The sequence below is a fragment of the Oncorhynchus mykiss genome, chromosome 24 (assembly GCF_057628025.1).
Source record: "Oncorhynchus mykiss isolate SJ-2025 chromosome 24, ASM5762802v1, whole genome shotgun sequence".
In the NCBI taxonomy this organism is placed as follows: domain Eukaryota; kingdom Metazoa; phylum Chordata; class Actinopteri; order Salmoniformes; family Salmonidae; genus Oncorhynchus; species Oncorhynchus mykiss.
Window position 1 is genome coordinate 21,515,180 of NC_143045.1, and position 13,373 is coordinate 21,528,552.

At 41.5% G+C, this 13,373-nt stretch overlaps 1 protein-coding gene across 4 annotated transcripts; it reads left to right on the forward strand.

Moving 5' to 3' along the window:
- The first annotated feature begins 850 nt into the window (after positions 1-850).
- Positions 851-13,200, forward strand: LOC110503980 (dual specificity tyrosine-phosphorylation-regulated kinase 1A). 4 transcript variants are annotated; one of them, XM_036961464.2, is made up of 12 exons: positions 851-2,157; positions 3,164-3,233; positions 4,758-4,954; positions 5,128-5,220; positions 5,361-5,549; positions 7,354-7,501; positions 7,630-7,916; positions 8,101-8,247; positions 8,373-8,513; positions 8,638-8,941; positions 9,158-9,282; positions 9,619-13,200. In XM_036961464.2, exons 2-12 carry the CDS (start codon positions 3,224-3,226, stop codon positions 10,189-10,191), a joined length of 2,214 nt encoding a protein of 737 aa, XP_036817359.1. In that variant the 5' UTR covers positions 851-2,157; positions 3,164-3,223; the 3' UTR covers positions 10,192-13,200. The 4 variants fall into 4 exon arrangements, with proteins under 4 accessions (XP_036817359.1, XP_036817360.1, XP_036817362.1 ...); XM_036961465.2 differs by having other exon boundaries at positions 851-1,408; XM_036961467.2 differs by lacking the exon at positions 3,164-3,233.
- Positions 13,201-13,373: the final 173 nt, after the last annotated feature.

The following is a 13,373-nucleotide window of genomic DNA, read 5'->3' on the forward strand; positions in this document are numbered from 1 at the left end:
ATTGTCAAGCATCAGGTTTTGCTAAACTGAGTTCATGGAACCTTAGAGAACCGTTAAACTGACAGCCATAGAGTATAGGCTACATGTGGGTGCCCTTTATACCTCTAGTCTCTACTGTAAAGCACAACAGCCACTAAAAGAAAAACTGAATTTAATTCTGTCCTGATAAGGAATGTATTTTATAGATGTGTTCTATGCAACAATATCACACAGCTTGTTCATATTCAGGAATCATGTCATGTCAATCTGACTGTTTTTTATTGTTTATTTAACCTTTATTTAACTAGGCAAGTCGGTTAAGAACAAATTCTTATTTAGGTCTGCATGTCTTGCATTTCATTTTCTACTCATTTCTTTTTGCAGTCTACATACAGTTTTATGACTGCCTCAAAAATGCATGCAAAAAAGTTTGGCAAATTCCTATTCATGCATTTTTAATTTAGAAATGCTATCTGGATGATTTTATTCTACTTTAGAATGTTATAGTTAAATTGAGACAATTTCTTCATCAGAATTACTGGTTGATTGACAAGTTATGACAGCATGCAACGTTGAATCTATGGTTGAATTATTCTCGTCATTGGTTCGTCCCGGATTGGATAGTTTGATTGACAGTTGTCATAGTAACAACTCAGGCCATCGCCATTTTGTCAGAAGGTTTTTTTGCGGATTATTTTCAAATGTTCTCCCTTCCCGCCGGAATAATGCAATCACTGGATATACCATTGACATTTGTGTTGAAAACAATGCGTCGAATGGATCGAATTTAGACAATTCAGAAGCAAATTATGTAGCATAGTTTAAATATATTTAGGGGGAGCCGCACTTGGTCTACCGGGCCGGTTCACTGCGCAGGTTTGGGACGCGCGCCATTTTGTGAAAATTGACATAAAAATTATTGTCCAAAATAAGCGTATATTTTAGGGCATGATATTTGTTTCATATTTTGGGGGATTTAGATTATTATTCGTTATGATTGCCTACGTCCGTGTTTCCCGTGGTGAGCTTGCAAGAAAACGGAACAATCTAAATGTAGCAACCTTTTATTTAGCTATTGAATTCCTAGCTACAGAATCTTGTTAGCTAACCTTAGCTAGTCAACAGCAGTAGCCACGTTCGTTTTGTCAACTAGCTAGCTAGCATACGAGCTAGTAGGCGCTAGTCATCAGCTGATGCTAGTCGTAGTTGGGTGGATAACTAATTTTGTTGGTTGGGAACGCATTTGATCGTCAAGAAGTTTTACTTGGCTGGCCAGTGGGGGATACTTTTCACCTTCGCGTTACGGGAATTGAGTTGACTGACTGCCACGGTTAACTTAGCCGACGATTGAGGGCGGAGAAGCTCAAGCTGGATAAGTTGCCCTATCATACAGGTTATTTGACTTTAAATGAAGATCGTGCCATCAGAGGTGAGCCCGTATATGAAGCTGACTATGTGTGTTGTGTAAGAAAGGTAGCTAACGTTACATGGGGTGGTAGTTTATTAGTTAGCTAATTATCTAGCTAACGATCAGCAACCATTGCATTGGCCGGCGGATGTCATCAGAATATCGCTAACATTAGCCAGTACAGATTTGCTAGCTAACGTTAGCGCTCTGGATCTAGCTACACCTAACATGTTTTAAACCTAGCTAGTGAGCTAACAACATTGTACCTTTAGTTGTAGCTAACGTTACGTCAGAGTGCTAACGGAAGTTAATAGCTAGCTAACGTTAAGTGTTTATGGGCATTTCTCGTTAGCTAGCTATGGTCGTTAACGTGCCAAACCTGTTAGAAAGGTGTGGGCAAGGTAACAGTAACAAGGTAGCCAGTTAACAATTCAGGCCCCATATCTTGCGTTATTGGCTTGCTAATAAGTTGGCAAGCTCGCCACATAGCTAGCTGGTCATCTAACGCGTAGCTTGCTAGTAGGCCCATACAGCTCGCTCGCAGAACACATCGTCACTGCAATCACTCTGGCGAGAGGAAACGGATGGCTTGCCTTAACGTATCAAAGCAAGAAGGGTAACGTTAGCTAATGAGCAACCAAGCTAGGTAGTGTTTGTCATTGTGGACGAAGCCAGACTTTGCCGTTGACAATTCTGCTCTTGAGAAGGCTAAACTAAACAGATGATTTCCTTTCCAAATTCCAACCATGGCGAGAAATACTCCATCACCTGTGAGTAGTTGGCTAACAGTTGATAATTCCTTATTTTGAACTGATGACAGCCCGATTTGAAAGTGCAAGTATGTAACAAAACTGAGGGAATAATACATGTCTTAGGATAGACATAGTTAGATATGAAGATGCATACACACAATTCGTATTATAACGGTATATCAGTGTAACTAGGCCTGTGTTCATGTCTCGACTCAATAGCCAGAAAAGGAACTGTTCAGAAGACGGTCCTGAAAACGGGGAATGTTATGATCGTTTATGCTTTACAAGTAATTACCTTGTTTTTCCTTAGTGGAACAGTTGAATGCGTTATTTCTACTTTATATGCACTGTTCTGAAAAATTTAAATGGTATACAGTTTGTATTCAAAACACTTGCATTGCAATGTAGGCTTATACTGTATATCATATTTAGCAACCCTTCCCACACTGAAAATACTTCTGCTCACTGTCTATACATAGTGTAATATTTTATTTTATTTTATTAGTTAGTTGCTGTTGAGGCATTCGGGTCATCTTCATCACAGGCATATCAAGTTAATGGCTTTGACAATGAGTATAGACATTCTGAGAGGAGATCTCTAGTTTTACTAGGTCCAAAACAATGGTCAACCTGATTTGACCTGCTAGGATGGCGCCTGTCTCGGTGTGAACCATGTTTCTGAACTGTTCTTTCAAAAAGTAAACAGCTTTATACCTCTTAGATTTATATGGTTAATTGTCAACATGCCAAACACAATCTTTGAGTCATTGGTTCACTGAAATTAACCAGACTGACTGGGAAAATTTGATTTGTTGGATTGATTAGAGCTTTCTATTTTCTAGAGTTACAGAATGTGAATTTTACAATATATATATATTTTTTTTAAACATTGTGAGAGTCATCCTTTGCAATGTTTTGGTATTTTTCCTCCCTCTTTTTTCCACCAAAGTTTTTGTGCTATTGGAAAGTAGATCCCACCAGAAATGCACAGTCAATGATACTTATCTCTTTTTGTTCTTCATAGTGGGTTGTGGTTTGCTGCTGGACTCTCCTCCCAGGATGATATGAAATTTTACAGGAGACGATGCATCCAGGTTAGCTGCAATATCTGCAATATTTTCTCTTTGGTGGGGAGGAGGCAGTCTTCTGACAATTTGGAATTGGGATTACATTAAATGGAGTGAAGTTTAAAATAAACCATGGTGCACCTCAAGATGTCAGCCAAGAAAGTGGAGAAGAAAGAAATGCCAGTCATCCTTACAGATGAATCTTTTGTATTTAGTGAGCTTGGAAGGATGCTTCAACAACTGCAAGCATTATTATTGAACAGTTATACAAAGGACAAGCGTGAACTGACCAGCCCCAGATATAATTATATAAAGGCCTATATAATATTAAATGTACAATATTACACATGTAATATAAATCACAATTTATAAGGAATAGTACTGTACTACTTAGAGTGAGAAACGGGGTTAGACTAGGCTACCTTATTTGATTTTTGTCAGATTCTGAGGTCACCCCCATGATCAGTTATACCTCATACATGTGTTATTATTGTATGATGTGTCAGAAATGGCATATTACAATTGTATAATTCTAAACTGGATTCTCCTGGAATGTAGCTACTGTACATCTTTATTTCCAAGGTTCTCCTAATAATATCTATCAGTCTGGATATATTTGTTCCTCCACAGCTGGGTCAGCTCTGTTTCTAGTGCTCTCAGATGGAGTGCAGGCTTTAGGCTGTGCTGCTATTTTGCTGTCAGGCTCTAGTGTACTGAAAGCGGCCTCTAAGTGTGCCAAAGTTCAATTTTATTTCTTGTTTATTTCTTGCTTTCTCATTGGAAAATGGGAGCCGCTCTGCCCTGGCAACAAAAGTAGGCTATTTGCATACTGCGTTGTGATTGGCCTGTGCATTGATGGGCTTGCCAAATCACGCTGTATCTCTGTGGTGATAGGCTATGCTAATTAGGTGCTGTTGCTGGGATTCTGAATAGTGGTTACTGTGTAACGCTAGTGAATTGTGTTGTCTGGTGAGATGCTGATAGATGAACAAGCTACGTAATACTTTTCTAATTTATTTTCACATAAAGAGAAGGTTGATTAACTACCCAGGCTGTATAAATATTGCATCTTTATTCCTGATCTAAAAGTACATATTCTATAGCCTCCCGCTGTTCTGACGGCACATTCTCATGGATGCTAATACAACAAACATGCTGTATATAATTTGAATAACATCGCTATTTAACAGTAAGAGTTAGGCCTATGTCTTCCTACTCATGTCAATTATATGAGAGAAATTACACTGACCGTAACATGTTAGTTAGAATTGACCAACATCCCATTTCGGATTTTCAGTTGATAATCATTGAGATTCATACTACATAGTAAAGGTTAAAGCTGTGTGCCTACATTTCTAGACCCCTTGATGTGGTATTTTAGATCAGTTTGTCACTGCAGGAAACCTGCCATTGATAGAGTAATCAGTCTGAAAAATCAACTTGATTTCTCACTACTTCAGGGAAAGTTTGTATACGTTTTTTAAATTTATTTATTTATATATATATATATAAAAATCAGCATTAACTCATATCAATTTTGACTTATTTCAGGAGGAGAGACTTCAGCATGCAAACCTTCGTCCGTCCGGCTTGCGCCCTCTTTTTCTTTCCACGCTGCTGGTCTTCAGATGGCTGCTCCAATGCCCCATACGCACCAGCAGTACAGTGACCGCCACCAGCCAAGCACTGACCAAACTGCTGCGGTCCTACCGTACAGCGACCAGGCGCAACAGCTCACTGCCAATCCGGTATACAAGCAACCCACAAACCTCTCAATTTGTCATTCACTTTTAAACACACACTTGCCCAGTAGAAATCAGAACTTTAAGTAGCCTATCAGTTTGATTGCAAATTGTAAGAAAAGTTCATACACCTTTTTTTTTGTCTGAGATATTAATGCTTTTCTTGTGATTTGTTACAGAGGCACATGCCCCAGTGCTTTCGTGACCCTACTTTGGCTCCCCTGCGGAAGCTCTCCATAGACCTTATCAAAACCTATAAACAGATCAATGAGGTGAGACTGGTTTCTGCTGTTTAATGTACTGCAATTGCCACAACATAAAAAATTATAGTTTTGAATATTTTTCATGTAGTCAGTTAGATTAGGAAGTACATATTCTAATGTCTGTATTGCGGTTCTTTCCTGGACTCTAGGTGTATTATGCAAAAAAGAAGCGGCGGCACCAAACGGGTCAGGGTGAAGACTCCAGTCACAAGAAAGAGAGGAAGGTCTTCAATGATGGCTATGACGATGACAACTACGATTACATTGTCAAGAATGGGGAAAAGTGGATGGACCGCTATGAGATTGACTCCTTGATCGGCAAAGGGTCATTTGGACAGGTATACTTTTGTAAATGATTCAACATTATTCTCGTGATCACTTGTGTAGCTAGTGTGATTAAAACATAAGAAAATACAGTACCAGTCAAAAGTTTGGGCAGACCTACTCATTCAAGGGTTTTTCTTTATTACTATTTTCCACATTGTAGAATAATAGTGAAGACATCAAAACTAAGAAATAACACATGGAATCATGTGGTAACCAAAAAAGGGTTAAACCAATTAAAATAGATTTTAGATTCTTCAAAGTAGCCACCCTTTGCCTCGATGACAGCTTTGCACACTCTTGGCATTCTCTCAACCATCTTCACGAGGAATGCTTTTCCTACAATCTTGAAGGAGTTTCCACCTATGCTGAGCACTTGTTGGCTGCTTTTCCTTCACTCTGTGGTCCAACTCATTCTAAACCATCTCAATTGGGCTGACGTCGGGTGATTGTGGAGGCCAGGTCTTCTGATGCAGCACGCCATCACTCTCCTTATTGGTCAAATAGCCCTTACACAGCCTGGAGGTGTGTTGGGTCATTGTCCTGTTGAAAAACAAATGATAGTCCCACTAAATGCAAAGCAGATGGGATATCACAGCAGAATGCTGTAGTAGCCATGCTGGTTAAGTGTGCCTTGAATTATAAATAAATCGCTGACAGTGTTACCAGCAAAGCACCATCACACCTCCTCCATACTTCATGGTGGGAACCACACATGCAGAGATCATCCCTTCACCTACTCTGCGTCTCACAAAGACACGGCGGTTGGAACCAAAAATCGCTCATTTGGACTCATCAGACCAAAGGACAGATTTCCACCGGTCTAATATCTATTGCTCGTGTTTCTTGGCCCAAGCAAGTCTCTTCTTTAGTGGTGGTTTCTTTGCAGCAATTCGACCATGAAGGCCTGCTTCACGCAGTCTCCTCTGAACAGTTGATGTTGAGATGCCTGTTACTTGAACTCTGTGAAGCATTTATTTGACCTGCAATCTGAGGCTGGTAACTCCAATGAACTTATCCTCTGCAGCAGAGGGTCTTCCTTTCCTGCGGTGGTCCTCATGAGCGCCAGTTTCATCATAGCACTTGATGGTTTATTTATTTTTTATTTTACCGTTATTTAACTAGGCAAGTCAGTTAAGAACAAATTCTTATTTTCAATGACGGCCTAGGAACAGTGGGTTAACTGCCTGTTCAGGGGCAGAACGACAGATTTGTACCTTGTCAGCTCGGGGGTTTGAACTTGCAACCTTGCGGTTACGAATCCAACTCTCTAACCACTAGGCTACCCTGCCGCCCCGGTGTGCGACTGCACTTGAAGAAACGGTCAAATTTCTTGACATTTTCTGGATTGACTGACCTTCATGTTTTCCAAGTAATGATGGACTGTTTCTCTTTGCTAATTTGAGCTGTTCTTGCCATAATATGGATTTAGCCCTATTTGGTGAAAGACACTCTTCTGTATACCACCCTGTCTTGTCACAACACAACTGATTGGCTCAAATGCATTAAGAAATTCAACAAATTAACTTTTAACAAGGCACACCTGTTAATAGAAATGCATTCGAGGTGACTACCTCATGAAGCTCGTTGAGAGAATGCCAAGAGTGTGCAAGGCTGTCATCAAGGCAAAGGGTGGCTACTTTGAAGAATCTCAAATATGATTCCATGTGTTATTTCATAGTTTTGATGTCTTCACTATTATTCTACATTGTAGAAAATAGCAAAAATATAGAAAAATCCTTGAATGAGTAGGTGTTCTAAAACTTTTGGCTGGTACTGCATGTGTTGGTGTTTTTTCTCTCCTTGTGATTGATGTAGGTTGTAAAAGCGTATGACCGTGCAGAGCAGGAGTGGGTTGCCATCAAGATCATCAAGAACAAAAAAGCTTTTCTCAATCAAGCTCAGATTGAAGTGCGTCTCCTAGAGCTCATGAACAAACATGACACTGAGATGAAATACTACATAGGTAATGCACTCTAGTGCTTGTCTATTGTCCAAGCCATTATGGAGTACTGTTATGTTTTACACATACAGGAGAGATTGGTGTATCAGCCAAACTTGACTGGCAGAATGTTTATTTTTCCTATCATGTAGTTCACCTGAAACGTCACTTCATGTTCCGGAACCACCTCTGCCTGGTGTTTGAGATGCTCTCGTACAACCTATATGACCTGCTGCGGAACACCAACTTCCGTGGCGTCTCTCTCAACCTGACCAGGAAGTTTGCCCAGCAGCTTTGCACTGCGCTACTGTTCCTGGCCACGCCTGAGCTAAGCATCATCCACTGTGACCTGAAGCCTGAGAACATCCTGCTGTGCAACCCCAAAAGGAGCGCCATCAAGATAGTGGACTTTGGCAGCTCCTGCCAACTGGGACAGAGGGTATGCTAATCTACTACTTATTGTCTTGGTCCAAAAGAGTTTAACCTTGTCTTTCACAAGTCTAATTTCTTGCATATGTTCTGTATACCTCTGATGTATATTCTGTTCTCAAGCATTTAATGCTGATATCTGTAATGTTATCTTTAAGAATGGGTTGTGATTTATTATTTTTGTCCTTCCTTAGATATACCAGTACATCCAGAGTCGTTTTTACCGCTCCCCAGAGGTGCTGCTGGGCATGCCCTATGACCTGGCCATCGACATGTGGTCCCTGGGCTGCATCCTGGTAGAAATGCACACCGGAGAGCCCCTCTTCAGTGGCGCCAACGAGGTACAGTAGGCTTGACTGACTAGCTGGAGATCTTTTTAAATGTAGCCAACTCTGAGTAAATTAATTTGATACACGCAATTAACATTAATCCATGGCATTATTTTGTTCTGTTCTATAATTCTCAGGTGGACCAGATGAATAAGATAGTTGAAGTTCTAGGTATCCCCCCCAATCACATTATGGACCTAGCCCCAAAAGCCAGGAAGTTCTTTGAGAAGCTATCAGATGGCACATGGAGCGTTAAGAAGACCAAAGATGGCAAAAGGGTGAGTGTTCTGCGGTTCCTCTCTCAATGTGGTGTCCTAACAGTGGCTTTTGGTAGTGTTGTGTATTTGAGTTCAAGTACCTGACACCCCCTCTGTCTCTTCCCCTTGTCTTTCCTCTGAGCAGTATAAGCCTCCAGCCTCTCGAAAGCTCCACTCCATCCTGGGTGTGGAGGCCGGGGGTCCAGGTGGCCGGCGGGCGGGGGAGTCTGGCCACGCCGTCGCTGACTACTTGAAGTTCAAGGACCTGATCCTGCGGATGTTGGACTACGACCCCAAGAGCCGCATACAGCCCTACTACGCCCTACAGCACAGCTTCTTCAAGAAGACGGCAGACGAGGGGACCAACACGAGCAGCAGTGTGTCTACCAGCCCAGCGCTGGAGCAGTCCCAGTCCTCTGGAACCACCTCCAGCACCTCCTCCAGCTCCGGTAACACTCCCTGGCTCAATTGACCCTCTTTCTCTCATCGGAATATTGCGGTTGCGGGCTCATATCTCAAAGTGGTGCCTTTTCAGTGCACTGGTGGGAAACCCAACAGTTGATGGTGCTTAAAAAATATATACTATTTTAAACCTTTGCTAGGTTGTCATTTTTTAGATGTGGTGTGATGGGCTGAGGTTGTGCCCTTGTCTCTCTCTCTTGCAGGAGGATCATCTGGGACAAGTACCAGTGGCAGGGCAAGGTCTGACCCCACCCATCACCACCTACACAGTGGAGGGCACTTTGGGGCAGTGCTGCCAGCCATCGATGGTGACACCCTCTGTCCACAGGTGACATGTCTTTGTCATTCATTTGAAGAAGCTAATTAATCAATAGACAACCTGTTGTAAGTCCTAATGTAGTCAATATTATTTAAATGCACTGGGAATGTAATGGTATGACATTTTCCAAGTAGCATTTGCCAAGAGTATTGAAATTGACATTTTAGTCATTTAGCAGATGCTCTTATCCAGAGTGACTGAGTTAGTGCATTCATCTTAAGAGCTGGGTGGGACAACCACATCAGTCATATTAAGTACATGTTTCCTCAAAGTAGTTATCAGCAAAGTCAGAGCCAGTATGAGAGATGAATTGATTTGATTTCTGTTTCTGTGATCCACTGACAGGCAAGAAAGACTTACCCTCCCCCATTGGTGAGGGGAGGCGGCGTTGGACCTGAGCCAGTGGCCGGAGAGACCCACCCAGTCCAGGAGACCACCTTCCATGTCCCTCCTCAGCACCCCAAGGCCCTGCACCCCCACTCCCACCCCCATCATCACCATGCGCAGGTGATGGCCACAAGGCCCCGGCCACGGCATTACACCTCTCCCACACACAGCGCCTCCACACAGGACTCCATGGAGGTGGTGCATGGCCATCTGTCCATGACCTCCCTGTCTTCCTCTGCCTCCTCTTCCTCCACATCTTCCTCTTCCACTGGGAACCATGGCAACCAGGCCTACCAGCTCCGCCACCTGCCCTTTGGGCATCACGGCGGGCTGAGCATGGGGTTGGGCGCCTTCTCGAACCCCCGGCAGGAGACGGGCATGGCCGCCCACCCTGCGTACCCCATGGGCACAAACACTGGGCCGGCTCACTACCTACCAGAGGGCCACCTGGGCATGAGGCAGGGCATGGACCGGGAGGAGTCTCCCATGACTGGAGTGTGTGTGCAGCAGAGTTCCATGGCCAGCTCGTGACTGCACTGACATTTGGCTGTGTGTTCCCCCTGTGCGTCATTTTTAAGGTGGTGTTTTTTACTACAGGTGTGTCGAACTAAAGCTGCTCACGTCAGAAGGGAGATATCACTGAACCGCTACTACAGAGAAGATCCTTTGTTAAAAGAATGTGGTTTCCGTTTTTCCTTTGCAATCATTACACATAGTAATGTTGCAAAATAACCATAGTAAAATTGAGACCTCCATCTGCCATTTCACAAAATTCATGTAACAAATAACCACCGTCTGGTATTACGTGGCAAAATCTTCTGGTGAGCATTGGGGATACAGTTGGAAGCAGTTTTACAGGTAGCTGTCAGTAATGAATTGCTAACACCTCTTATTTAAAACTGTGGAATTTCTGACATTTTTGTTCCACAGTTGTTGATTGTTTTACCCTTTTTTTAAAGTGAATTGTCACAAAAGAGCTGCTTTTAAAACATGTAGCTTGACCAGGAGGAAAGTGTTTGCAGTGATATTTCGTGTTGTCTGTCGGTATTGTGTAACTCTGTGAGAGGGGAGCACATAGCAGTGGAGTTCCTATAGCGTGCGCTGGCCCAGACAGTGGAGGAATTACCCTGCAGGTGGAAGATGTTGAGTGGGGAGGTTCTGAGGGGAGCGCTACCCCCATTAAGTCCAGGGGCCCGGTGAGCTGGGTCCGGCCTGGCACAGACGAGAGATTGGCTCTGGAGAAGAAAAGGATCCGGCGAAGCGCGGGGAAGACTGGTTCAGTCAGTGGCTGGTTCTCAGATAACCCTTTGGCCTTACGACTCATGGACTTGGAATGGGACGGAGCTGGACATTATCATTTGAATTAACATGGCTTTCCTCTATTTTTTTTTCTCTCTAGACAGCCCTTAATTCTTTAAGGAGAATAAACATAATAGAAAAAGGTAATTAAGAATAATTTCTGAGGCCTTTCTCTACAAAGATTTCTTATTAATGGGGCCCCACATTACAGGGTCTTCTTGTACACACCAATCTCCTAAACATTACTTCCTCAAATCTTGTTCACAGATTAAGGATTTCACAGTGGAAAGAACTATCTTTTCCAGAGTCCCTTTGCTTACCACCCCCCCCCCCCCCCCCCAAATCTGCATGTAGTTCCTCATCTGAACGCCTGCACAAATTCTCCATCTTAAACGGAAACTGAAAAGAAAAACGAGTTAAGTGACTGCCTTTTTTCCTCCTCAAATTATGCTGTGAATTTTACAATAATTTATTTTCCCTTTGGATATTTTTTATACCAAAGCAGTTGTTTTTAAAGCATATTAGGTGTCTGTAACCAATAATGTAGCAGTTCACCACTTTTGACTCCGTTTATCAAGATCTTATTTTAACGTCAATACAAAACAGCAGCAATATATTGCTCTAGCAAAACTGGAACCCGTTGTTGAACTTAGCTACCATATATTTTAACAGTTAAGGTTGCAATGTTTTACCAAACCTGTTTCCATATTATTTGGTTGATTTTAATTTGTGGAGTCTCTCTTTTAACCTTAGTATGTTTGGTGACATTGGTAGTTACTCTGCAGGCTCCAGAGTAGCATAATTAAAAGCTCATGGTTCAATGGAGACAACTGCGTTCTATTTCTGCATTTTCCCCCACGTATACTATTTTTAAGGGTTTCGCTGCCTTTCATACATAATTTGGTTGACATGCTAGCTACTGCCATAACTCAAGACTATTTTAGTTTCATTACCCTGGCAGTGTACAGACAATTGTTTCAAAATGATTTGGCAGAGCACCTTGTGAGCCTGGTCCTATTCAAATGGAAAGCGTGCCAGCAGCCCTCTTGTCCTGAGGATGATGCTCAACTTAGGCAGACATGCATGTCCGTAGAACTCGACAGTAAATCAAATACATGTTTCATTCAGTTTATTTTATATCAGGGATTTTGAAGTGCTTTTTTTTTCTTTTCTTTTTTGGTCATCTCTGGAAAAAATAACAAGACCAAAGTCCTGCTCATAACAGCCTTCTTAGTTAAACACACACAGACCGCAGGACACCATTCTATTGTCATCATAATTCAGGGGAGAGACCATCACAAGGACAAATCATGTTTGGTATAACCACAAATGCAAAGCTACCTGTAATGATATTTTGATTTTATCTAAATGTTAAAATTATAATCACAATCATTTTTCATACCCCTCATGATTTTTGAGATTCAGAAATTGACAGTGGTTTTGCTGGCACTCATACTGGTACTAAACATTCCAAAATAAAGGTTAAAAAAAAATATTTAAAAATAATAATAATAAACTTGAGTGACTCTTAAGTGTGAGCCTGTTTCAGATCATGCTGAATGACCTTTGATCTAGAGCAGTTGTCATGACATGCAGCCCCTTTTTAATAGTTGAAATAGAATTTATGTATATATTTATATTTTTTAATAAAGGAAGTATAGAACTCACTACCTTGCTCCTGCTGGTATGATGATTGTTTGTCAATTTGGTGACCATTCAGTGGCAAGATCTCAGTTTTCTTAGTCAGTGGTGTATCATGGTCTCTGGTCAGAGGTACTTGACTACATCAGGACAACACTATGAGGTAGGGTTTGAATCAAACAGGGAAAGCTATATCTTCAAACCTTAATTTTCACAGGGTATATTGTAAGTGCATGTACATCCACAAACCTTACATTTTGGTTGTATGAGAAGCACATGGTGGAAAAAAAGTGGTTCCATTTTCAATAAGGCTGTTATGTTTGGGTTTCACACATTTGAGTACTTGTTGACATATCCCTCACCCTACAGAAGCGCAAGTCCTCAGATTTCATTTGAATATCTTTTCCTTCATTTTTTTTTTTTTCATCAATTTTTGTACATGTAACATGCACTATAAAACTGAACAGCATGGGGAAAAGGATAAGTCCATGTATCCACAGATTGTAAGATCTAGTCAAGACTTTGCTGTGTATATGACAATGCCCTTTGTATTATATTAAGACAGTCTTATGTATGATATATAAAAAGAAGTTAATTGAACTGTTGTGAGCCTCTGTTCCTCAACTTATCTTCACACACCAATATGTATTTCTTCCAGGAATACACTGTCTATTGTCTCAATGCTATTTATACCTGCACAAATACCAAATAAATTATCATGATAGTGGACACTTTTCTGCTCAATAATAATAATTGTTTAACACCATAACTCC